The sequence below is a fragment of the Lissotriton vulgaris genome, chromosome 1_1 (genome assembly GCF_964263255.1).
Source record: "Lissotriton vulgaris chromosome 1_1, aLisVul1.2, whole genome shotgun sequence".
NCBI lineage: Eukaryota > Metazoa > Chordata > Amphibia > Caudata > Salamandridae > Lissotriton > Lissotriton vulgaris.
Window position 1 is genome coordinate 969,013,680 of NC_141685.1, and position 25,909 is coordinate 969,039,588.

At 46.7% G+C, this 25,909-nt stretch overlaps 1 protein-coding gene across 1 annotated transcript in view; it reads left to right on the forward strand.

Moving 5' to 3' along the window:
- The first annotated feature begins 3,128 nt into the window (after positions 1-3,128).
- LOC147748304 (coagulation factor XI-like) overlaps positions 3,129-25,909 on the forward strand; it is an 85,164-nt gene continuing 62,383 nt past the window's right edge. Inside the window, exons 1-2 of the mRNA XM_086960083.1 lie at positions 3,129-3,165; positions 25,156-25,218. Coding sequence (XP_086816209.1) covers positions 25,164-25,218 — 55 coding nt within the window. The 5' untranslated portion in view covers positions 3,129-3,165; positions 25,156-25,163. The remainder of the gene's footprint in view (positions 3,166-25,155; positions 25,219-25,909) is intronic.

A 25,909-nucleotide genomic window follows, 5' to 3' on the forward strand; every position in this document is an offset into this window, starting at 1 on the left:
CCCAGCAAGAGAAAGGGAGTGACACCTAGGCCCCTTGATAAAAGTGAGGTAATGGGCACCCATCTGCCTCCAGAAAGGCCGCTCATGCACCCACTGGGCCGCTGACGGTATCTGAGCAACACAGAAAACACCCATATCGGCCCCCAGACTGGTCAAAAAAGCAGCCCACCGCTGGAACCAGACACCGGCCCCTCGGGCATTGCCCGAGTGCCCTAATCCACCCTGTCCACCACCTCATCAGTGCACCACCACCAGCGGAGCAGCACCTCAGCACAGGTGCAGCACCACCTCAACATCAGCACAGCATCATCTCGGCATCAGCAGAGCACCAGCTCTGCATTAGTGCTCTGCCACCAGTGCACCCCACCTTAGCACCATGCAGTTCCACCTCAGCAGTAATTCAGCACCAAAGCAGCGCCACTTCAGCATCAGCTCAGCACCACTTCAGCATCAGCAAAGCACCAACTCTGCCCTCTCAATCTGGCATCTGAATCTCCCCTAGTGTCCGTCCACTGCTCGTGTTGTAATTCAGGTGCTATTTCCCAACCTCCAACCTGCCGTTGGTTATGTCCGCCCCATAATAAACAAAAAACCTATAACAAACAAGCATCAGAACACGCAGGAAGAAGTTGCTTGCATTGCAAGGACAAACAAAACTAGAAGACATTTAGTATGGTAATTCTTTTAACAGGGTCGTTCAGTTATGTATAATGTCTTCTTGGTTATATATAAGGTAATAAAAATGCTTATAACATGGTTTTATCATTATAACCTTTCAACATGCTGCACAGCAGCCACACTGTTCTGTGCCACAGTTTAAAGACATTGGCGAAGCAATAGCTCTTGCTAAACACTTATAAGGTCCCAAATGCAAGACCGATTGGCTATGCCAATGATTGTTTTTCAAGGTCGCCCAGAGGAGTAATTAACAAATTTCAAAAGTAGTCATCTTCGCACAACTGTACTGTTGTAATTTTACACACCTGGTAAAAACACCAGTTGTCTAACTCTGCTGAGCTGAGACTCTGCTTGGGGAGACGGTGACCAACCATCCACCTCCCAAGGATGACGGACCATACACAGGGTGTGCATGTGTGTGGCCACACTTCTTCTGCAATAAATGTCTGCCGTTAGCAGCCATTGCGATGCTTTGGGGGTCATGGGAATTTAAGGCTGGCCCAGGAGTCACGTCCTTACTATCCAAGACGTCTCTGGTGGCAGAGAGAGCCCTGGGCTCCTATGTGCCCCTGCCCTCCCCACAGTCCAGAGTAGACCCCCTGCTCGGTGGAGGAGTGAGTGTTGGCTGCCCTTGTGGCTGTTTATTATCCATTCAGACTGTTTGCAATGCAATGAAATATGTATTTTGGCCAGATCTGGGCTGTGCATGTAGATGTGGCGTGCTGATTGGCTCCCAGGACTCGCTTCCTCCAATCAGGTTGTGCGTGGTCTTCCCTCCCCTGCTGCTCTCCCTTCCCTTGCCCATGGTCTCTCCTTGTCTCAAGTTGGATGCTTCTCCTTTCCCTTCGCATCGCGCCCGGGGAACATGGGACATGTTCACTCTTCACTCCGCTTTCTCACTCATCTTCGTGTTTCACAATAGTCTATCATTTCAATGCACTACCTAGGCTACTCCCCCCCCCCCCCGTGCCACAGTTCTGTTTGTCCTTGCCCCCCTTGGGCCCACCACCACTGTTGTTGAATGTACCGGCGGGAGGCCACACGGTGCTTCACCTGGCCACACGCATTACATGGTTCAACTCCCCTTCACTGCAGGCAGCGCTCTTTTATGTACGAATTTAAATTCATGAGTGAAAATGTATTTATATACTCAGGTATAGAGATATATTTATAGTCAGCTTTAAACCTTCTAGGCAAACGTGCATGTATAAATCCGAACACCGCTCCTTACAACTGCCCTTTGTGGGCTGCCCCAGCAGTTTTATCTGCAATCCATTGTGTGTCCAATTTAAATTATCTTCGATTTACGCCCCGCCGTTTACTTATCTTCCTCCCCAGGGTTGTAAGTGGGCCAGGCCTTGCCGGTCCCCAAGCACCAGCCGTTCTAAAAAGTAGGTGCTGACAGGGCCTGTGCTAGACATGGGCAGTGCAGCCCACCAGCATGGGGCCCCTAACCTATGGTGGGCCCTGTTGTTTCCCTGTCTCCTTGCAATGAGGGTGTAAGGGAGGGGTCCGGGAGGGGTCCCCTCGCTGGGCCTCTCGGGGATCGTGTCTGGAGGCCATGGGGAGGGAGACTCTTCCCCTTGTCCCAATTGCAAGGAGACCCATTCAGAGACACTGCGGGAGGCCCATTGTACAGGATTTTAGCGCCCCCACAGTGTTAACTCTCAACCCACAAGCAATTCTTACCCCTATCAGGCTGGAGGTGTGAGAATTGCTTGTGGGCTGAAAGTTAAAACTGTGAGGCGGTAAAATCCTGTACAATGGCCTCCCGCTGTGTCTCTGAATGCTTTCCTTGCCGGGGGCTCGTGCATTCCTTTTTGGCCCAGAGTCTCGCAAATCATAGAACCAGCCCTGGGTGCTGAGAGGGCCCCTGTCGGGCTTTACATTTTTGACCTCAGCATCCAGATGCAAAAAAAAAACCTTAACTCTGCAGCAATTCCACCCTTCGCTGCCTCGGTGCAACTCCAAAGAGACTCTGTATAGTCCTTTCACAGTCTCAACATTGTAGAATTCAGCATTTTCAATAAGCTATACTACGAAGCCGTAGTTATGACTTTTTTTTATTTTATGCAAGCAACAACCATTGACAAAGCCTTTAGTACTGGCTTGGTGTTGGAAGTGTAATGTATCTGGATGGAATGACAAAAGTTGCAAAATACCAGTTTGGCGGCACACTATGTTAAGCACAGATTTTCAGTTTCTGGGCTTTTAAGCCACATCCTTAATTACATCAATCGCGCCCCTTTGAGAGACCCACAGTTTTTTCATCCCATTTAAAGCCCTGTTCCTCCCTGATTTTACGCAATCACCCGCCCCCTTCACTACCCCCTCTGTCTCTGATGACATTCACCTCCTGTCAGTCACTCCTCCACCTTAGCTGGCCCCGCCCCTCCCCGGCACCTTAAATAACTCGCTCTTGGTCCATGAGAGGACTCTCGCAACCACCTGAAGAGAGACAGCAGCTCCCGGCAGAGGCTGCACAAGGTGAGACGAAAAACCATCTAAGAGCGGCATCTCCAATGAGAGGGGCTGGTTCAGGGGAGGGTTTCAGGGTAACGTGAGGTCTAATTGTGCAAGTAATTGAAGGTTTCATTGTAACTTGTGGTAATTGGTGTACCTGTTATTGTGTTACCTAGGTACAGAGATGGGGTTGGGAAGGCGGGCGATGCCCAAGGGTGGGCATTTGGGCGATGTGGCGGTGCCCAAGGGTGGGCGATGTGGCGGTGCCCAAGGGTCACCTGTGGTCCGGGTTTTTTTAGGACTGGACATCGGTCAACCGGCCACAGAGCTTTACAGCCATCCGTGGCCCCCGCCAGGCCACTGTAACCTGCAGGCAGAGCCGGCCTTTGCCAAGATAGCGCCCTGGGCGGAAAGAAATGTGGCCCTGTGCTAATGGTAGTGAGTTAAACCAGGCACTTGGGGTTCCCGTTTGTGTTCACGGGTCAGCACCTGGCTGAGCAGGGACCGGGCCCATGAGCACATGCCTTCGTGCCCACAGCTCCGAGCGCCCCTCCCATGGCTGGCCCAGCTCGCCCATGTTGAAGGCCGGCGGCCGGCCCCGACAATTCCCCCTCTATTGTCCGCCGTTCGTGGTCGGGTCCACTCCCCTGCTTCACCCCTTCCCTTGGAGGACAGGCTGCTCCTGTCAGCGAGAGCCTACGGTGAATGCTTACCGCGGATGAGGTGATGGGGCAGGGCCTACCCTGAAAGGGATTAGGAGGATGGGGCAGAGGTGTGGGGTCTTGCCTGATTCTGCTTGTAGGAATGTTTGCACCAGAGTCAGTTAAATGTATTTATTTGTTAGGAGTTTTGCAAACTTACAATATCAGAGCACGAACAATGAAACAAGATTATGTAGAAGATATCCCTTGCCTTATCTAGAAAGTCCCAATGTGTTATTTGAAAGCCCGGGATTGGAGGATGAGTTGTGGTGTCTTTTTTTCCTTGACACTTTCCCCTCCCACGCATCTCTGACTAAGGCTGTAAATAACAAGCATTAGAAATGCAATCGGGCTCGGATTTATTTGAGTTTGAGCTAATGGCATTGTAAATGCCAATGTATTGTTGCTATGTGTTATGGAGTGTGTTCATGTGGTGTGTACTGCCAGTGATCTCCTTGTGAGTGTGAGAATGTTGCACCGTTACTGCCTGTGATGTCCTTCTTGTGAGTGTGAGAAGCTTGCACCTCTGCTGCCTGTGGTCTCCTTGTGAATGTAAGAAGCTTGCACTGCTGCTGCATGTGATGTCGTTCTTGTGAGTGGGAGAAGATTGCACCTCAGCTGCCTGTGGTCTCCTTCTGAGTGTAAGAAGCTTGCACAGCTGCTGCCTGTGATGTCCTACTCACTACTCTACTCTACTCACTACTCTACTCACTGCTCTGCACTCACTACTCTACTCACTACTCTACTCACTACTCTACTCACTACTCTACTCACTACTCTGCACTCACTACTCACTACTCTACTCACTACCATACTCACTACTCACTACTCTGCACTCACTACTCACTACTCTACTCACTACTCTACTCACTACTCTACTCACTACTCTACTCACTACTCACTACTCTACTCACTACTCACTACTCACTACTCACTACTCTACTCACTACTCACTACTCTACTCACTACTCTACTCACTACTCTACTCTACTTACTACTCTACTCACCGCTCTGCACTCACTACTCACTACTCTACTCACTACTCTACTCACTACTCTACTCACTACTCTGCACTCACTACTCACTACTCTACTCACTACTCACTACTCTGCACTCACTACTCACTACTCTACTCACTACTCTACTCACTACTCACTACTCTACTCACTACTCACTACTCTGCACTCACTACTCACTACTCTGCACTCACTACTCACTACTCTGCTCACTACTCACTACTCACTACTCACTACTCTACTCACTACTCACTACTCTACTCACTACTTTGTGCTCACTACTCTACTCACTACTCTACTCACTACTCACTACTCTACTCACTACTCACTACTCACTTCTCTACTCACTACTCTGCACTCACTACTTTACTCACTACTCTACTCACCTCACTACTCTACTCACTACTCTACTCACTACTCACTACAAACTACTCACCTCACTACTCTACTCACTACTCACTACTCTACTCACTACTCTACTCACTACTCACTACTCTACTCACTACTCTACTCACTACTCACTACTCTGCACTCACTACTCACTACTCTACTCACTACTCTACTCACCCCTCACTACTCTACTCACTACTAACTACTGTACTCCCTACTCACTACTCTGCACTCACTACTCACTACTCTACTCACTACTCACTACTCACTTCTCTACTCACTAATCTGCACTCACTACTTTACTCACTACTCTACTCACTACTCACTACCCTCCACTCACTACTCTACTCACCTCACTACTTTCTACTCACTACTCTACTCACTACTCACTACTCTACTCACTACTCACTACTCTACTCACTACTCTACTCACTATTCTGCACTCACTACTCACTACTCACTACTCTGCACTCACTACTCACTAATCTGCACTCACTACTCTACTCACTACTCTACACTCACTACTCACTACTCTACTCACTACTCTGCACTCACTACTCACTACTCTACTCACTACTCACTATTCTACTCACTACTCTACTCACTACTCTACTCACTACTCTACTCACTACTCTACTCTACTCACTACTCACTTCTCTACTCACTACTCTGCACTCACTACTTTACTCACTACTCTACTCACCTCACTACTCTACTCACTACTCTACTCACTACTCACTACTCTACTCACTACTCACTACTCTGCACTCACTACTCTACTCACTACTCTACTCACTACTCACTACTCTGCACTCACTACTCACTACTCTGCACTCACTACTCTACTCACTACTCACTACTCTACTCACTACTCACTACCCTACTCACTACTCACTACTCACTACTCTACTCACTACTCACTACTCACTACTCTACTCACTACTCACTACTCACTACTCTACTCACTACTCTACTCACTACTCACTACTCTACTCACTACTCTGCACTCACTACTCTACTCACTACTCACTACTCTACTCACTACTCTACTCACTACTCACTACTCACTACTCACTACTCACTACTCACTACTCACTACTCACTACTCACTACTCTACATGCATGCGTGTGCTGTACATGACTTGTGCAATTCTTTTAATAATACATGAAAGTATTTTTTTTCGTGCACTTCATTTTTATCATAATGCATAGCACGTCTCCCTAAGCATGACCTATTAAACTGAGCAGTTTGGAGGAATTTCCTACACTGACCCAGTCATGCCTGGTCTTTTTTTTTTAAATATAAGGTAGTCGGAAAAAAATGCAGATTCATTTCTACATGATAGTGAATAGCAAAAACAGCGCCGCCTTCTGGATGTTAAACTAAATTGCATTGCAGTTCCCGGGTCAAACATCTAACGCTTCCTTGGGTACCTCACGTTCATTTTGGCACATATCTTGGTGAGAAAACGGACTCACATTTTGGAACCTTTTTTGCCCTGGTGACCAGGTGGCCTCAAATTGTCCTTGTTCACTTTTTGAACCAGATTTTCATTACTGATAATAGCGAGTGGATAATATGTGAAATGAGCTAAAGGTGTGTGCAAATCGGGCATGAATACTGCTTCACTTGTTAGTCCCCTTCATTAACCACTCCTGGGTAGGCCCTTTATGAACATGTTGAGCCAAATACGAGCGGAATAAAGTACGGAAACCTTACTATCGTTAATGTATTGGTCATTAGCACAGTAAAGTTATTGTTGCCTCAGACCCCTAGCTCATAATTTAGCCGCCACTTCTAAATGAGTGCGTCAGTTCTGACATCACGATGATGTCACACTCTGCTCCGGACTTTGGTTACAGGAAGACGAATATGCACAAATTAGCTTCCTTATTACATGAAACTCACAAAACTACTTGGGGTGCTAGACAGCACTACAAGACGCAAACCAGCGTTCATCGATTTAAATATCAAACTGGCTAATCATACACACGTGGACGGTCTGACACATCCGCAAACCGACAACACGATTTTATAACTGCGAAACATGCTCCTGTTAAACTCCCGCCATCGAGATAGCTGGAGGCAGCCGACCTTTATCTCGTATTTAAAACACAAGCAATAGCCGAAATTCATTTTCAATTTATTTTCCAATCATATAAAAGGAAGAAGGGGAGGGGGGCGCGTTTACTTTATTGAATCCTTTTAGCAGCTCGCGCGGCTGGTGAGAGGCGCTCTTGATGTTTTCCAGGGAGCTGCGGGGACGGTCCGGAGGGAACACGCTTAATCGAATAAACTAATCTTTGCTGTGGAGATTAACTGGATGGCTACAGCGGCAGAGAGCGGCAGAATGCAAAGTGTCCGCAAGGCACCGGCTGCCTCAGAGGTGCTGCCTCCCCGCCGGGCCCACCCTACTGATCTTGCAAATTCGGTAAACTTCATGGAAATTTAATAAGTGCGGCTTGCATTGTGTCGGCCTGCAGATCAAACAGCCGGGTGCCGTGAGGCACATATGTCGTGATTTAGGAATATTTTTGGAAGCCGCCGTGGCGGGTGCCGCTCGGGCCCGAGGCCTTTGCAACTGTAGGGAGCGTTTGGTGTTTGTACATCCTGGATGTAAATAATATCTGGAGGTAAAAATGTGCTTCTAAGCAGTTTCTGACAGCGGATAAACTGCGTTATGCGTGTGCGCACAACTTCAGACGTTGTTTGATTTTGCACGCCAAGAAATCGCATCAATCCGGCTCCACTCAGGAGCTCTTCTTGGGAACAGCATGTATGAGTCATCTTCTGTGAGCCTCGCCTGCTGCCTCTCTCGTCATTTAACATTGAACGCGCTCACCGCTGTGAAAGCGCACGCATCATCTGGATTGCATTACACGGGCACTCTGACAGCTCCTAATTAAGATGAATCACTCTCCCGTGCTCGTTCGCGAACAGAAAATGCCAACTCGGCCACGCGTACATTGCATACAGCCTATCACGTCAACGCTACTGAATACACAGCACAGCGAAGACGAATCACTAGGCAGATGCCAGAAAAATCTAAGGAATGTCCCAGCCGGAGTCCTTTCTGAAAATTCTAAATACTAAAGAGCTCGCAAGCTCCTCCTACACTCCGTGTAGGGGAGGCCCGAGCCCTAAAAAGGCTGACCCATTTCAAAGCTCTGCGTCTATGGAGAGGTTTAACGTGTCATGGAGAGGTTCAGTGTTTGCTGTGCAGCAAATCAACTTATTTCTGTGTTGTTGACAGACCCAATGAACCAGCTATTTGTCTCTACTACTTAAATGTTTCGAAAATGTGTTCAATCCTTTCACCAGGTAGTTTCTCCTTACCTAAAGGCATTTCCAGTAATGTGCTCTGGTCATCGGCAAACACAACAAAACACATTACCACACCTTCCTTTCTTTTTATAGGCTAGTGTCGTGCAATAGGCAGAACGGTATCATTTCCTGTTGGCATAATAAGCTTTACTCACTCAGTCTGCCAGGAGCATCATGGCTCATTGCCCTCTTCACCCGTTGTCACTGCCAGCCCTGGGGCCATGCCAGTTTACTTGCAGTATTCACAGAAAGGGGCGAGAAAGACCCGGATTTAAAACACCTCTTGACCTCATCAGTTCCATCCTAGTGTGTTTGACTTGATGATGTCAGCTCGGCTTTTAAGATGTATTGTGATATTATCTACCAGGAATCTCCTTTCATGCTTTCTTTACGTCACAGAGCGACGCCTTTGTTGTAATGTACATCTGCGCACAGCTAAAACATGCAAATCCCTTTATTGGCAATGGTGCAGATAAAATATTGCCTTTTTAGAACTTACTTTGAATTTATTTCAGGACTTGTGTTTGTTTGTGTGGCCATTTCCGGTTTGCGTTTTTATCAGATATAGTTTGCCTCGTTTCTTTAGTTGTGAATGTAGTGACCAACGTCTATTAATTACAGTCGGAGAGAGTTCATTGCCACATCTCATAATTCCAACCCTGCTCAAATGTGCATATGCCTCAGAATCCCAACAGTCAAAGGATTTTAATTAATGCCTGGTAGTAACAGGGCCAGTATATCATAGATGGTTCACCACAAACTTTGATGTCTTTAATGGCTAATGTGCTGCATGGATAAAAACAAGGTGCCAAAGGCGAGACGATTGGCTATGCCAGTGCTTTTTTAAAGCAAGTTGACTGTCAGTGTGAATGACTGGAACGATCCGGGTATCAACTCTCATCCCATTAAACAGTTTCTGGAAAAGAGACTGTAGTTCAAAAGTACAAAGAACCAGCTGTATTAGAGAATTTGCGACTCACTGCAGTGTTAACACGATTTTTATAAACATCTCGCTGTGAGCTCTGGTCTTGAACAGGAACCCCTGGCTGAAAGAGTGTCGCAATGCTGGGGGTCGGATGATGGATCCTTCAGATATCTGGTGCATTCTACAACACTTTAAACATGCTGTCCTCTGTGGAATAGCGCCAAGTAATGCCTCATGCCTGTGGTGCCGCTTTAAGGTGCACGCAGTTGCCAGTGTGCAAAGCCAACCCTCACTTAAGCAATGTCAAATGTGAGTCTTGTGGCATTTCACAACTTTGGTGACAATGGACACATGACCTCTGCTATTTAGGTTATTTACATGAACTGTCCGTCAGTTAGTGCGAATGTCCGTTGTCCGTGATTGTTACTGTAACAGATGTACTGTGTCTGATTTAATAATTTTAATTCACAGTATTCAGTTCGTTCATGACTGAAACAAGTTCTAGTGCAGCCCCAGTGGCAGATTCAGCATTGGCAAAGCCAAAAGGTCGCTCTTATGAGCGCTATTGGCTTTGGCAAGGTTTTGGAGCCATGCTGCACAGCCGCAGAGAGGATTTACAGTGCGGCTAAAGCTAAATTTAAAAAAGTGCTATGATGCAGCCAGGGTTAAAGCACTTTTTTTAAAGTGCGGATGTGGCGAAGCAGCCAGAGCTGCTGACTCTGGAGCTGGGGATCAAGGTTAGAGTCTCAGCATCAGCTCAACATCCAGTGATTCTGGACAAATGACTTACAGCCTGATTCATCAAGGTACCGTTTTGCGAGTCTCTAATAGAGAATCATAAGGAATCGCTATTAGAGACTCGCAAAACAGTATTCATGTAGGAATCGCAAAATAAAATGCGATTCCTACAAATTCCTTATTTGCGATTAGCAAATTGCTAATCGCAAATAAGGAAAAACTCCCCATTCATTCCTATGGGCCAAAAGGCCCATAGGAATGAATGGGGAGTATTCCTTATTTGCGATTAGCAATTAGCTAATCGCAAATAAAATAGCGATTTAAAGGGTGCCAGGGGTGTCCAAAGGACACCCTGTAGCACCCCTTAAATGAAAATTGAAACAGGTGTTGCGCACACACATGTCCAAAGGACATGTGTGTGTGCAACATGCAACTTAGAAAAATGCTTTTAAAAGCATTTTTCTAAGTTTTCGCTATTTACCACGAGGTTTGACCTTGCGGTAAATAGCGGGCCGAAATTGCGAATTCGCAATTTTTTCATGGATGATGAATTGCATTTAAGGAATCTCAAATAGAGATTCTTTAAATGTAATTCTTCGCAAAATTGCGACATCGCTATTACCGATTTTTGCATTTGGGATGATGAATCCCAAATGCAAAAATAGAGCTCGCAAAGGGCCAGATTCTCAGAATCTGGCCCTTTGCGAGCCGATTTCGGCTTCATGAATCAGGCCGATAATCTCCCCATCTCCATGGACTTACCTTGAATACCCTCACAGGTGTTAAGCTGTGCTATATAAATCTACTAATTACAGTTGGTGCTGCATGCATCATACCACACCCCTCTCCAAATGCCCTTTCCACCTGCCACACAACACGAAAGTGCCCCCTACACAACATGGACACAGAACCCTGCTTCCTGTTTTTTACAATGTGGGTCGCTGTGTATTTTGGGCCCTAGCTTAGCCAATACCTAGGCAAACCATGTAAACCTGCACATTGTACAAACTAGACACTCTGAAGATTCCAGCTGTTTGTGTCTTTTTTTGGCTCTCACTAGGTTTTATCCAGAAGCCATTGCAAACGTCCAACTTTGGTAAGAAACACAATTTCCTCTTATTTCTGTGAAGTAAAGTTCTGCAATCTGAGGAGAAACACAAATTCCCACTGGCCTCGGTTTGATCCATTTCTGTCATGGGCAATAGGCCTAGCCACACAAGTGGGGCAGCGTTTTTTTTTCAGCACAAGTGGGGTAATGCTTCGTGGTAGGAAGTTTGTTGATTCTTGTGAATTCCAGATGTTTTTATCACAGAAATGTAGGTAAAACAGGTTTCTTCCGGCATAGTTTGAGGTTTACATGGCATTGTGGGTGAGAAGACAGTGTGAGATCCACGCAAGGCACACAATCCTGGAATCCCCTGGTTGTCTAGTTTAAAAAAGTCTGTGCTTTACAGGTTTGCATGGGTGGCACCTCAGCAATACTTTTATTGCTTATCTCACACATATATTTTTAAGGCCTTTTTTACCTTGGTCTCTTAATTGACCCATGAAGTGGGGTACCGTTCTTATCAGGAGACATGTGGGAACTCAGGGTGGTAAGACATTTGTGGCTCTCTGCAGATTCCGGAACTTTCCATCAAAGAAATGTGAAGAAAATGTGTATTTCTTACCGAAGTTGGATGTTTACCTGGGCTTCTTGGTTAAATTACCTAGTGTGAGCCATGCAGGTATTTTACCCCTGGACTCACCTGGGTGTCTACTTTTAAAATTGTGCAAGTTTTCTAGGTTTACCTAGGTGCCAACTGAACTAGGGCTCAAATTCACAACTACCCACAGTGTAAAAAATGTGTGCATTTTCCGTGCAAAAAATGTGATGTGTCTATGTTGCGTTTTGGGCGCTTTCCTGTCACAGGCACTAGGCCTACTCACACAAGTGAGGTAGGTTTTTATCGAGGGGCATGTGGGACTGCTGAGTGGTAGGAAATCTGTGGCTTCCCACATAATCCACAACTTTCTGTCACAGAAATGTGAGAAAAACCCTGTGTTTTTAGATAAACTGAGGTTGCAAGACACTCTGGGTAAAATTATCTAGTGAGACTCACACAGGTCACTGGCACCTGGACTCATTTGGTTGTCTAGTTTTCATACATTTGTGAGTTTGGTAGGTTTATCTGGGTGGCGACCCGGGTAAGCCTCAAAATCCACCGCTACCCACGTTGCAAAAAGTGGTTTCAGTCAAAAAAATTTGCTATGTCCATGTCGCAGTTTTAGCATTTCCCAACCATGGGCCAACCACAAAAATTGGGTTTCATTTGTATATGGAGACACGTGGAAATGCTGGTTTGCTGTCAATTTGTGGATCTCAATAGATAGCAGGAATTTCGAACACAAAATATAAATAAATGGGTATCTTAGCCATGATTGGACTTTTAAGTTTTGGGGGACTTTATAGGAAAGTGAGCAGAATCATAGCAAGTTACACCACGCTGGACACCTCAGTTGTTTAGTTTGAAAAACAAAAAGACTCTCTTACAAACTGCCTGATTTACATTTTGGTGAGGAGAGAAGACTTGAAAAACATTTGCAGGAGCCACCACCACAGCGGTTCCTGTGGATGGTTTTTTTTTATACTTGACTCACAACTCCATCAATATGACAGAGCTGTGCATCAACATTTTTTATTTTTATTTCCCAAAACAAAATCCCAAATCTGGATTTTTCATTTTGGAAATTAAAAATTGCCCCACTCCCCATAGAAGTTACCTCTCATGGCAAGGATGGGTCCTTTCAATGCCACTTACCACAAAGGAATTCCAGTTGGTGACGGGCAGTGAAAACTGACCTTTATGCTTGGCCATCTAAATTAGGTGGGCAGCAGCCGCGTAGCTATGGGGGGGCGAGGGGGGCGGTCCGCCCCAGGCGGCACTATTTTGGGGGTGGCCGGGCGGCACCTCAGCAGCCCTGTCAAGTATAACATGCATTGTCACGCATCCTCGCTGATAGTGCCGATTAATCTAAAAGAGTGGCAGCGCGCTGTGTCATGAGGCTGCTCCTGGCAGGCTTGGGGGCTGACAGTGACCGAGCCGAGTTAGTAGCTGCTAACTCACTCAGATTTCCCTGTGCTGCATTTATTATGACTGACGTCAGGTCACGAGGCAGTACTGTGGCCAATAAGTGCGCTGCGCGCCACAGGACGTCACGTCATCTCCTACTGACACGCTGTCGCTGGCTGCAGTTAAGCTTGTGGCTGGTGGCCGGTAAATGTTAGCAGTGCTGGCGTTACTCGGCCGGTAATTGTAATAAATGACCCCACGACATCGGGACCCAATCCACTGACCCAGCGAGCGCATGAAGAACAATTCTGTGCAACTTAGCTGTCCCTGCTGCTGACTCAGTCTGAGTGAGAGAGAGTCTGACGTCACGGCCAGGCGGCTGGCACACATTTGTAAGTAGTCACAGAGAGGGCCAGACTCAGCGTTTTATTGTTAACCTAATTTACTTTTAGATGAGTGTTAGTGCGCGATCAGCAGCCTGCTGGTCAGTGTATTTTTGCCCTAGTCACTGATGCTAGTGTTGGCGGGCAGCTGTGACTTTTGTGTACCTCAGCTGCCTTTCAAGCTATCTTGCCCAAATCCAGTGCCGGGTTCTTACTGTTTACAGCATCTATTTTGCATAGAGCATTGGGACTAGTTCTCACTGAGCGTGTCCCTTTCACCACCGTAATTACTGCAGGAGGACGACACAGTGTGTTTAACGGCGCCAGAGAGAACTCTACTGTGTGGGAATGGAGGTGCTTTTGTGGACTGATTGAAGCTGTATTTCACCTGAGTGAACGGCGATACCCTGCACCTGCGCCCGTTTGTCTGTGTAGGTCTTAAATCACACGACCACTTCATTTAAGGGCCTGGCTGGCTCCATTAAAACAATTTCAAGTTCCTAAAAGCTAATTGCGCTGGCAGTAACATATTAGTCTTAATTTTGAGTTGGCCTGTGATTTCCTCTTCAGGGGACTTTCACAACTTTGACAGGTTGAGAGCAATGGCCCCGAAAATTCTTATGGTAATATAGTGTGTTTGTGGTACAAAAGAATGACACATCCAGTGTACAAGTAAAAACTGCACTGAAACAAAACCCTGACTCCCTAGACCACTGCTCAACATTTTACTGAACTTTGGTTATCAGAGATCACACCCCACCCCACCCCACCCTTTCTATGTGTCAGTGTATTCAAGTAATCTTTCGATAAGGCTAGGCCCCCTTCAAATTGTGCTGGGTTATAAATAAAAGCCGTGGAGAGTGGGGCCCACCTTAGCTCTGGCAAAAGGGTTTAGGCTCAGCTGATGAGTTCACATCAGTAGACAGATGCATATTTTATTAGAACTTACTTTATTGCACATTACTAGTGCACAGTACTTTTCAGGAGCCCTCAGCCATGCAGCATAGTTGAAGTTGCACTTAACTCGCTGGTGACGGTGGGGTGACTCTAGTCAGTGGTGACGGAGATATGTCACTCATAGTTGTTGAAATGTCACTCATAATTTCACTGAAATTCTAAAAATGTCACACTTAGCAATCTGAAACCTTGGCAGCTATGCCTCAGTAGTATCGGAATCAACACGACACTGACACTAAATCATCATTGGCAGCCAAAGTGCATTGCGCAGCATAACTAAGCCTTGATTGAACGAGATGCAGGGTAATTGTATTATATTCCATCAATAGTCCTGTGGGACTTATTTATGTTCTACTTCAATCTTATTTTAAAACAAATGTGTGTAGACTCAATGCTATTAGTCAGAAGAAAAGTACAGGGCGCGTACTTATTTGAATAGAAGTTAATTTGTTGTCTAGGAACGATATAGCTCATAAATCGAAAAATAGAAAATACTCTCATGTAATGAAAGATGTAATGAAGATGAACTGTAAACATCTGCGTAGTTGACACAGTGTTCTGTGCTGTAAACAGGAACTGCATTGCTGACATGGATTATCTATAGGGTTTTTTATGGCCATTATTGAGAAAGGTATATATATTTTCGTTCACACTTTAAGCATTATTGAGATATGGATCCATGCTTTTGCCTTTAAATTTAAGTAGTTGATTGTAGTGCCCATTAGTGATCCATTGCAAAGTCGGTTTTAGGAGCTGCTCTGCTTAAAGCCATGAGTGGCTGATAGGTTTAAAGGAGTTGCACAGCCTGAGATTTCACTGATCAATGGTGATATGAGAGCCCGACAGCGCGTATGATGAAGAAGTATTAGCGACTATACTATGTGTCTCTCGGACCTATTTCAAGTGCTCATCGTCCTTTTTCCCCTGCACCCCCCCCCCGCCCCCCCCCCAAGGGGCGGCAATCTGAGGGATAGCCCCGGGCGCCACAAGCTCTAGCTACGCCCCTGGTGGGCAGACTTAGAGGTCAGCCTCAGATGGCCCCTTCTCAATCAGTTCATAACCATGCCAGATATGGAGTACTCATCATCAAGGTTACACCAATGATCGTCCATATATAAATCGGGCAGGCAGACCATTAACTTGCCAATAAGGGCACTTTGGTGCCATTACAACAGTGTCCATACCACCACAGATGTAAATCCGGCACTAAAGTTTAAAAGTTAGTCCACCACTTTCAAGATAGTGCTAGCTTCAAAGAGCAGATACTAATCACTGTATCATAATATTGAAACTAAGCCTACTGAGATATAAAGCAATTTCAAGGCACCAATGGCTTTAACCCGATCCATTCACAGACTATTCATGCACCACACACAAGATTTTCATACTTCCAGCCACGTGGCCCTATGCAACAGAACAGTGTACTCACATCAACATACTTATCACCACCATTAATATCGATGTCACTAATATTTTTGTATTTTTTTTATATAAACATAAATATTATATATTATATTAAAGTAGCAGAAATATGAATTAATAAAATGTTTGGCCTATTTATGTGACTGGCGGTCCACAGGGCGGCAGACTTACAATGTCGGTCTCCCGACCACCCTATTACGGCTAGGGTGGTCAGGCCGCCCTGGGACCACCGCAACTGTCAGGGAACCACAGTTCCCTGGCGGTTGTGCAGCAGTCCTGAGGCCACAATATGCTTGACGGGACAGCCACCACGGCCCGCCAAGCATATTATGAGTTTACTGTTTACCACAGATTTCATGGCAGTGAGCCCACCATGAAAACCGTGGCGGAAAGGAAACAAAGGGGGCCCTACATGCAATGTGCCCCTCTGTGTACATGCACCCGAGTACCTGCATCAGTCCATGCAGGTGCTGCCTTTGATGTTCCCATTGCAGTGCCTAGTATAGGCACCCTGCTGAGAACGCTAAAGAACAGCCCGCCAAAACAGGAGGAAACTCCTGACCTGGCTGGCGGTTCGTACATGGGTTTGGGTGTGCAGCAGCAAGGCTGTCCCACTCCTGCTCCGCCAAACTAGTAATGAGGCCCATATGTTATGTTATGTTATGTTACTGGGTGTTTTGTAGAGCGCTCAGCTGCTCAAAGAGCGTCCCGGCGCTATAGATCCTCTTCACAAACTACCAGCAACCAACAAGACAGCCAAACGGTACTAGAGCTACTACTATTTATAAAATGGAACAAAACATTTCCTATCTTTTACTTACACAGCACACTGCCCTTATGGCTACCTAGGGCATAAGGAGTTTAAGGCTTGACAGGTAGTTTTAAATGCCAAGTGGAAGTGGCAGCAAACTGCACTCACGTGACTCTCAATGGTAAGCTTGAGACAGGTTTCAAAAGCTACTTGTGTGGGTGGCACAATCAGAGCTTCAGGCCCACTAGCAACACTTAATATACAGGTCCTGGGTATATGGTATACCCCTTTAAAAGGGAGTTAAAAGTAAACTAAATACGCCAATTGTGTATACACAAATTCCACCATGTTTAGGGGAGAAGCACATGCACTTTAGCATTGGTCAGCAGCGGTCTTATGGCCAACAAACAGGTCCGAAACAGAGGAAGGAAAAACATTTAGGATAACCTTTCAGAGAGGGCCATTTTCAAAGAGCAGCTTATCTGGTTTAGAGTAGAGCCCTTACCTGTATACACTCTAAGCCATGGGTACTCACAAACTTTCTCTCGGGGGCCAAATTTACAGTAAGGTTTGTGTCAGAGGGCCGCACCGGTGGGGGCGGGGTCAGTGGGGGAAAGGGGCGGGGCTAGAGCAAAAAAAACCTGTGACCATGAGCTTGATTACAGGTCCTTGCAGCGGACGCCTTCGTCCACTGAGCCACCAGATCTCTCTCTCTCTCTCCCTCTCTCTGTCTCCCTCTGTCTCACTCACTCTGACTGTCTCACTCTCTCTCCCTCTCTGTCTCCCTCTCTCTCTGTTTCCCTCTCCCTCACTCTATTCCCCTCTCTTTCATTCCCTCTCCCTCCTTCCCTCTGTCTCCCTCTCTCCCCTTCCCTCGCCCTCATTCCCTCTGTCTCCCTCTCTCTGTTTCCTTCTCCCTCACTCTAGTTCCCTCTCCATCACTCTAGTTCCCGCTCCCTCTCTCTATTTCCCACTCTCTATTTTCCTCTCTCTATTTCCCTCTCCCTCCTTCCCTCTGTCTCCCTCTCTCTCCTTCCCTCACCCTCATTCCCTCTGCCTCCCTCTCTCTCCTTCCCTCTGCCTCACTCTGAGGTCTCCCTCACTCTCCTTCCCTCCCTCTCCTTCCCTCCCCCTTCCCCTCACTTTGAGCTCTCCCTCTCTCTGAGGTCTCCCTCTCTCTCCTTCCCTCTCCCTCACTCTGCGGTCTCCCTCTCGCTCGTTCCCTCCGAGGGCTGCACCAGTAGGGGCGGGGTCAGTGGGGGAGGGGGCGGAGTTAGAGCAACAAAAAAAACTGACCATGAGGTTGATCACACGTCAGGGAGAGTAAGCACTACGTAAATACAACAACAATTAAAAGCAAGCACTTGACAGCTCAGTTAACTCTGCACTACCACTCAAAAAGATTCAAGTGATTTAATCAAGTAACTGCAACAGCACTCTCCTGAATTTTTTTTAAATCCAGGCAGACAGATTAACACAACTTGCTGCTGGCCTGAAAGAAATTAAAATGTGCACAACGAGTTAAGTCTGATCATTTTAAATCTTGGGCGAACTCATATCACTCATGTAGGGCATAACCTAGGCCTGTCTCGTGGATTGTGGTCTTGCTTAGACTGGGAGGAGTGGCCAATGCACTACCCTCATAAGTTGTAAAGAGCTACTGGTCTTGTCAAAAAGTTAAGTAGTGCCGGCACGGTGGTGGCATCAATAATGATGATCAGTAGTGTGGGCAGACCTTTTTACCTGCCTACTGGCCCGCTCATGTAAAAATCTGCTGCTGTGCACTGAACTCACCCTTGGCCTAGATGGTGCTGGCATGTAGCGCTGTGCAGTGCAAGTGTGTGCATGATGTATGTGTGCTTGGGAGTGCGTATATGAAAGAGAGGGGCCCCTTCAAACACCCAGTGGGACTGGGGCACTATAACCGTGAAAATTAGAAAAATCCCAATGGGTAAGGTACTCATCAGTCATCTACATACACTCAATAAATCTCAAGATTTCATTCATTCCATTCACTTGCCAAGAATGTACTATAACATATTGCTCAATGTACCTCAAAAGACCAATAAATTCACTTATTAAACAATTTATTTAGTTTACAAGTTCATAAAAATTTCACATTAAAAAGCTGAAAATCAGCTGGACAAATTAATAAAAACAGTGCGAACGTATTGATTGATAATTGCTTAATAAGTGAATTTATTGGTCTTTTGAGGTACATTGAGCAGTATGTTATAGTACATTCTTGGCGAGTGAATGGAATGAATGAAATCTTGAGATTTATTGAGTATATGTAGATGATTGATGAGTACCTTACCCATTGGGATTTTTAGGTCGAGCCTTTACCATTCCGCAGGAATGGGAAATGGGGAGAATTCAAGTCGGCTATTTTCTCGTCAAACCAAAGGGCTTTCAGCCCGCGGTTTTCATGCAGTGCCCGTCAACATGCACGCGCATCGCATGCAAGCCCAGCCCAGTCCTCCCCTCATTCACGCCCACCCACCAGGCTCTCCCGCCCCCATCAGGCTTCTCTCCCAATCCGCATGCAAGCCCAGCCCAGTCCTCCCCTCATTCACGCCCACCCACCAGGCTCTCCCGCCCCCATCAGGCTTCTCTCCCAATCCGCATGCAAGCCCAGCCCAGTCTTCCCCTCATTCACGCCCACCCACCAGGCTCTCCCGCCCCATCAGGCTTCTCTCCCAATCCGCCTGGCTCCCCTCGCGCATTCACGCCTCCCACCAGGCTTTCCCGCCCCCATCCGGCGTTTCATTTTTTTTTTGTTTGTTTCTGGTGCACGTCGCGTTTCTCCTGTCCGAGTGCTCGTTTTGGCTTCCCAGGTTGTTTACTGATATATTTGTCTCAACAAATCCCCTCCATTTTAACGGAAAGGTCTGGAATAGTTGTATGTCTGAGATATGCGGCTTTCGAGGGGAGGTTTATTCATGAGTTCTACAGTGTCTGGATGTTCAGACAACAGTTTTGGTGTTTGTTTATCCTGAGAAACCGCAGTGTATGCTGGTAACTTTTATATAACCTGGAGTTCACAGAGCGTAAAACGCTTGCGAGGTAATTGTTTTATTTCTGCCATTTACTTTAACAGTTGCATATACAAGTGTAAGACTCTAACGCCACCTGGAGCCGAAGTCAGAAAGAGAGAACTTTCTTTTCCGCCTTCATCCTTTATGTAGTCACATATTTAAAGCGGCAGTTCTTCGAAAATGATGCACTTTCTTGCCACCAGCACATCAAAGGGCTTCGCCCAGCGTGCGCTCAGCGGCTTCTCCTCCCCTAATTAATCATGGCTGGCCGGCCGTGCTTTCAGTTTCCCGGCCGCTCTTAACGCTTGTTTTTTTGTCCGGGACCCCTGCTGTTTCCGCCCTCTGACCACCGTCTGACAGAAGCACAGTATTTCCAATATAAATGCTGTGGTGCTGGACAACAGTTTGTTGTAATTTATACCTGTCCCGCTTCTTTTCATTAGAATTTTTTTTATTTACAGTCTCCTTCCTTCAGCACGTCGCAGTTTGTTTTCCTTGCACCGCCCCTTCTTACAGTCCCTTTAACCATTTTGGTACGGCAGCGATGGAGTTGCTCTGCCCCAACTAGCATGTTTTTGTTAAGCCTCCAAATGTGCAGCACAAACACGGCGTACAAAGAGATTAACGTGTTGCCTGGAGCACATTTCGGGAAGAACATTAAATGAAAGTTCAAACCCACTTTATGGTACCGTAACTTGCTTTCACTTGTTTTCTTTGTTTCCAGTGCTATTTTAGAGCTTTGTGCAAACTACACTTGCGGTTTTCACTCACACGTACTACCAGTATTTTGCTAGTAATAACTTTGAGGGAATAGCATATTTTTGTTTTCTAAATAGCATGCACCCTCAACCCCTCACTCACCCTCACTCACCCTCACTCATCCTCACTCATCCTCACTCACCCTCACTCACCCTCACTCATCCTCACTCATCCTCACTCACCCTCAACCCCTCACCCTCACCCACCCTCAACCCCTCACCCTAACTCACACTCACTCCTCACTCATCCTCACTCACCCTCAACGCCTCACCCTCACCCACCCTCAACACCTCACCCAAACTCACACTCACTCACCCTCACGCTCACTCACTCTCACTCACCCTCAACCCCTCAATCACCCTCAACACCTCACTCACCCTCAACACCTCACTCACCCTCAACACCTCACTCACCCTCAAACACCTCACTCACCCTCAACTCCACAGTCACCCTCACACGCACTCACCCTCAACTCCTCACCCTCACACTCACACACTCACACCCCCTCACTCACACTCACACACACTCAATGACAATAACTCACACTCAGACTCACACACCCTCACGCTCACACACCCTCACCATCACACCCCATCACCCTCACACCCCCTCACTCACACTCACACTCAATGACAATACCTCACACTCACCCTCACTCACCCTCAACGCCTCCACCTCAACTCCTCACCCGCACTCACCCTCAACACCTCAATCACCCTCAACACCTCACCCTCAACACCTCACCATCACTCACCCTCAACACCTCACTCACCCTCAACTCCTCACTCACCCTCAACACCTCACTCACCCTCACTCTCACTCATCCTTACTCACCCTCAACACCTCACCCTCATCTACGCAACGCCACTCATCTACTAAAAGACACTCAACTACGCAACGCCACTCAACTACGCAATGCCACTCAACTATGCAACGCCACTCAACTATGCAACGCCACTCAACTACGCAACGACACTCACACATGCAACACCACTCACACATGCAACGCCACTAAACAACGCAACACCACTCAACTACGCAACGACACTCAACTACGCAACGACACTCAACTACGCAACAACACTCACACATGCAACGCCACTCACACATGCAACACCACTCACACATGCAACGCCACTAAACAACGCAACACCACTCAACTACGCACACATGCAACGCCACTGCCACATGCAACGCCACTCACACATGCAACGCCACTCACACATGCAACGCCACTCACACAGGCAATGCCACTCACACAGGCAACGCCACTCACACAGGCAACACAAATCACACAGCCAACGCCTCACACACAGGCAACACCTCTCACACACGCAACGCCACTCACACACGCAACGCCACTCACACACGCAACGCCACTCACACACGCAACGCCACTCACACACGCAATGCCACTCACACACGCAACGCCACTCACACACGCAACGCCACACACGCAACGCCACTCACACACGCAACGCCACTCACACACGCAACGCCACTCACACACGAACAACACTCACGTTGCCAATTGATCGTGCAGTACGACAGGTGGAACTATTACAATGGCAAATAACAATGCCTTTCACTGTTGTTATCATTTAGAATACATAAAGGGCTTTGTCATTTACACAACCAATAGCTCAAACTTTCCTACTGCGAGACCTATTGGCAACGCCAGTGCTTGTTCTAATTTTCACTGTTATAGTGCTTGGGAGTGCTACAATACATGGTGGCCTATGGGTTCCATATTGGAAGCCCAGGGTCTTGAGGAGGGCAAGTGCAGAAGGAGACCTCTCAGACAGATTTGTGGATTTCTATGAGCAGGCTGGGACACACTAGAGGGAGAAAGGCTCTCCTTCGCACTTCACAAAGGACTTGTAGTTTCCAAAGTACAATGAGTCTGGGTAAAACTGGGGCAGGAGATGGGGCTGATAAGGGAATCATGCAGAGGGGGGCTGGGACCTTTGGTAGGCATTTGTCCGTGAGGCTTGCATTCGGGTGTCATCAAAGAGGAACTCCTATGGCTTGTGTTTTGGGGCTATCTGGGTTGGAGTAGCTTGTGCTGTGACAAGCTGCTTCCTGGGAAAAGGACAGGACGGAGGAGTGGGCACTTCAAAGAAGGCACCCACCACATGAACTCCACAGCATGAGACACTAAATCGCATCTGTGTCTCAAAATTAATTTTAAAATGGGGAGCTGAAAGCCCCTGATTGTCAATCACTAAGCAGCCAGTGGCTGTAACACAATGGGGAGAAGCTCAGTAAGAGTTCCTCCTGTGTGACCAGAACTGGGAATTAAGGTCTGTCAGTCTCCCAGCTGGGTGAAGGGTCAACTCCACGGGAAATCAAGACCAACAGCCCTAGAACAAGAGGCATCAGTGCCTCGCTGCAGAGACCAGAGGACCTTATGAGAAGGAGAGCCTGGTGGAGCAAGGTCACTGGGGGATCCTGGTGAGTTTATCCTATTATTGAGGTGTGAGATAGCAGCTGTTGCACTGATCGGGCCATTGTCTGTGTGTAGACTGAAGTCAGCAACCCAAATGCCAGACCGGACCCCATGAATAAAACTGATGTTGCCCATGTGCAGGCCAAGGTCAATTACCCCATATTCCAGAGGTGGCCACTGTAAAGAAAGATGTTGCTTTGTTGATTGGGCCATTGCCCGCGTGTAGACTAATGTCAATGACCCCATATGCCAGAGCGGACCCCATGAATAAAGCTGCAGCTGCTCATATGCAGACTAAAGTCTGTGACTCCGTACGCCAGAGCGGACCGCCATGTAGAGCAAGGGCCTTTGCCCTGTGTGCCAAGATGGATGGCTTCACCGGGTGTAACATGTAACCATGATGAAGCAGTGGACTCTGGCCCTTGTGCCCAGTGTCCCCACTGAGACACTGAAAGGTGAGTAACTGTGCCAGACCTGCCAGCAGGATCAGAGGAACTTTATGCATCATCTGAAGGAGTGCCCTGGATTACCATCTGACAACCCACCAGAGTACTGAACACTCCCCGGGTCTTCTGCATCACAATACCAGAGGGAGTGGGTAAGACTAAGCGCAAGGCTAGGGAGCCCACGGGGAACTTGCTCTGCCTGATAGTGCCATAGCCTGCAACACTTTGACTTCTACGGCTCAGGCGGCTAGCCCCAGCACTATCAACATCCCAGAGACCAGACGTATCTGCTGTGTTTTCCTTTAATATTCGTACATGTATGTGTCTGAGGACTGGCTCAGTCCCATTCATAACAGCCTGATCCTTTGAGTAAATATCGCCAAACCTGTATAGATGTGTTTTTGACTGCTCCCGCTCTACAAAACATTTGGAGCATTTCTACCTAAGTGCCTGTAGGACGCAGCGATACATATGTCAGGTCAGTGATGTGCTCATGTCAACAGGTGGAATATTCAGCAGTACAGACTCTTTGAGTTTGTCAACAATTCTATCCCTGATGACACATGATGCATGGTAACGAGGGAGAAAAATTCTTGCTGTGACATACCCAACAGTGGCTCACCAGATACTGGGTAGAGGCAGGACTGGCTTTAGTGCAGTGCGACTGGTGCAGCCACACACTGGGTGCTGACCTGTGGAGGGGGGCGTTGACCTCGGGAAGTGTGCTGTGTTTAGCACTGACTTATGACTGGAGTCATGAGGGGCACTTTTGCCCGGTGGTAGTGAAAGAATCTGAGGAGGAGGTCATGGAGGTAGGGGGGGCCAAAAATAATTGTTGCATCAGTGCTAAAGCTGGCCCTGGGCAGAAGCAATCCTTTTACATTTGGTGCTGCCATTAAGTATTCCCTAAGAGCCCATAAACTAGTAACACAAATGTATCTTCTGTCCACCGATGTAACTTCTGAATAATACCACTTCTCAAATAGGGCTCGCTCGTTGTCGAGGATTGACCTGCTTGCAGAGTGAATTTGCACTGCTAGTTCCATGCAAACAACTGACAGAAATAGATGGTAGGTTTGTTATTCCCTTCTGCCCAGAATAATGGAAAATACCAAAACCAGATCTTAAGCCTCAAAGACATTCAGTGAAAAGTTAGGTGGGTGGTGGAGCATCCATGTGTCATCGGCCTCTTATCATTGAATCCAAGGGCTGAGTGTTTGGCCTTCAGATGTCTATGCCAGGAGGTATCTTGGGGCCATTACTTGGTGGTTGCTCAACATGGAAAAAATAATTAGAAGTTGATTTATACACACACAGTGAGTTCAGCACATTCCAACATGTTTGTATTTCCAATCATCAGTGAGTTTTCTGTAGGGTTTTGGAAAAGGCAACTGTAAAACAATGACAATAAGGTCATTTCAGGTCCAAAAGGGACAGAAAAACACACTTTCCCAATTTGTGGCTTTGGACTCTAATTTCAACATTACCCCTTATTACTTCATTTCTTTTGCCTGATAGAAGTGTCATTTGGGTGATTTAAACAAAGAATAAATTGTGTGGAGTGATGAACCAGTGGACAGATGTAAAACTCATTAACATGATGCTTTTCCTTCCATCCTCTTCATTTTGTTGCTAATCAAGTCTATAATTATTTTTTACAGATAAAATCATGAAATATTTCATCCTTCTTCAAGCCTTTCTTGTGTGTGCAACATCAGGTCAAGGTAAGAGACATTTACAGACAGGGTGAAAGTCCTAAAAATTAAGTGGGTGGACTAACCAGGCTAGGCAGATTGTAAGTGACATCACTGTGCATGACATCACAGCAAGTGGCATCTTGACCTCACAGGACGTGACATCGTGTTTAGCAGATTTATCAGGAGTACATGTGAGCACATTATGAGATTTAACAAATGAAATTTGATTAGAACTTAAGTCTTTGACTTGAGTTCCCTGTCTAAAGCAATTAACAGCCCAAATGGGAATGAAGTTTAATGTCTGACTATCTACAGATGACAAGCCACTAAGTGCTACAAGACAGGCATACTTATTGGTGCACCATGAACGAAGCAGCGTTCATGCATTCCATACAAATTGTAAAAACTGCAATTGTGAATATCAAAACTATAACATTTATTAACCTACCAAATGTACCACCATTATATACACCGATACTTTTAGCACACTTTGACCATTATCAAACAATTGCAAGTCCCACACTGTATTTGGTATTTTGAGCATGGCACTATGAAAGTCAGATAGACTTGAATATTCTGTATGTTAGAAATTGGGTTTCTGTTTGACATAGGTAAGCACCCTGACCAAGCAGGAGCCATAAGTCAGATACACACCATAAATTAGCCTGCACTCACCCTCTGGTAGCTTGGCACAGAGCAGTCATGCTTGCCTTATGAG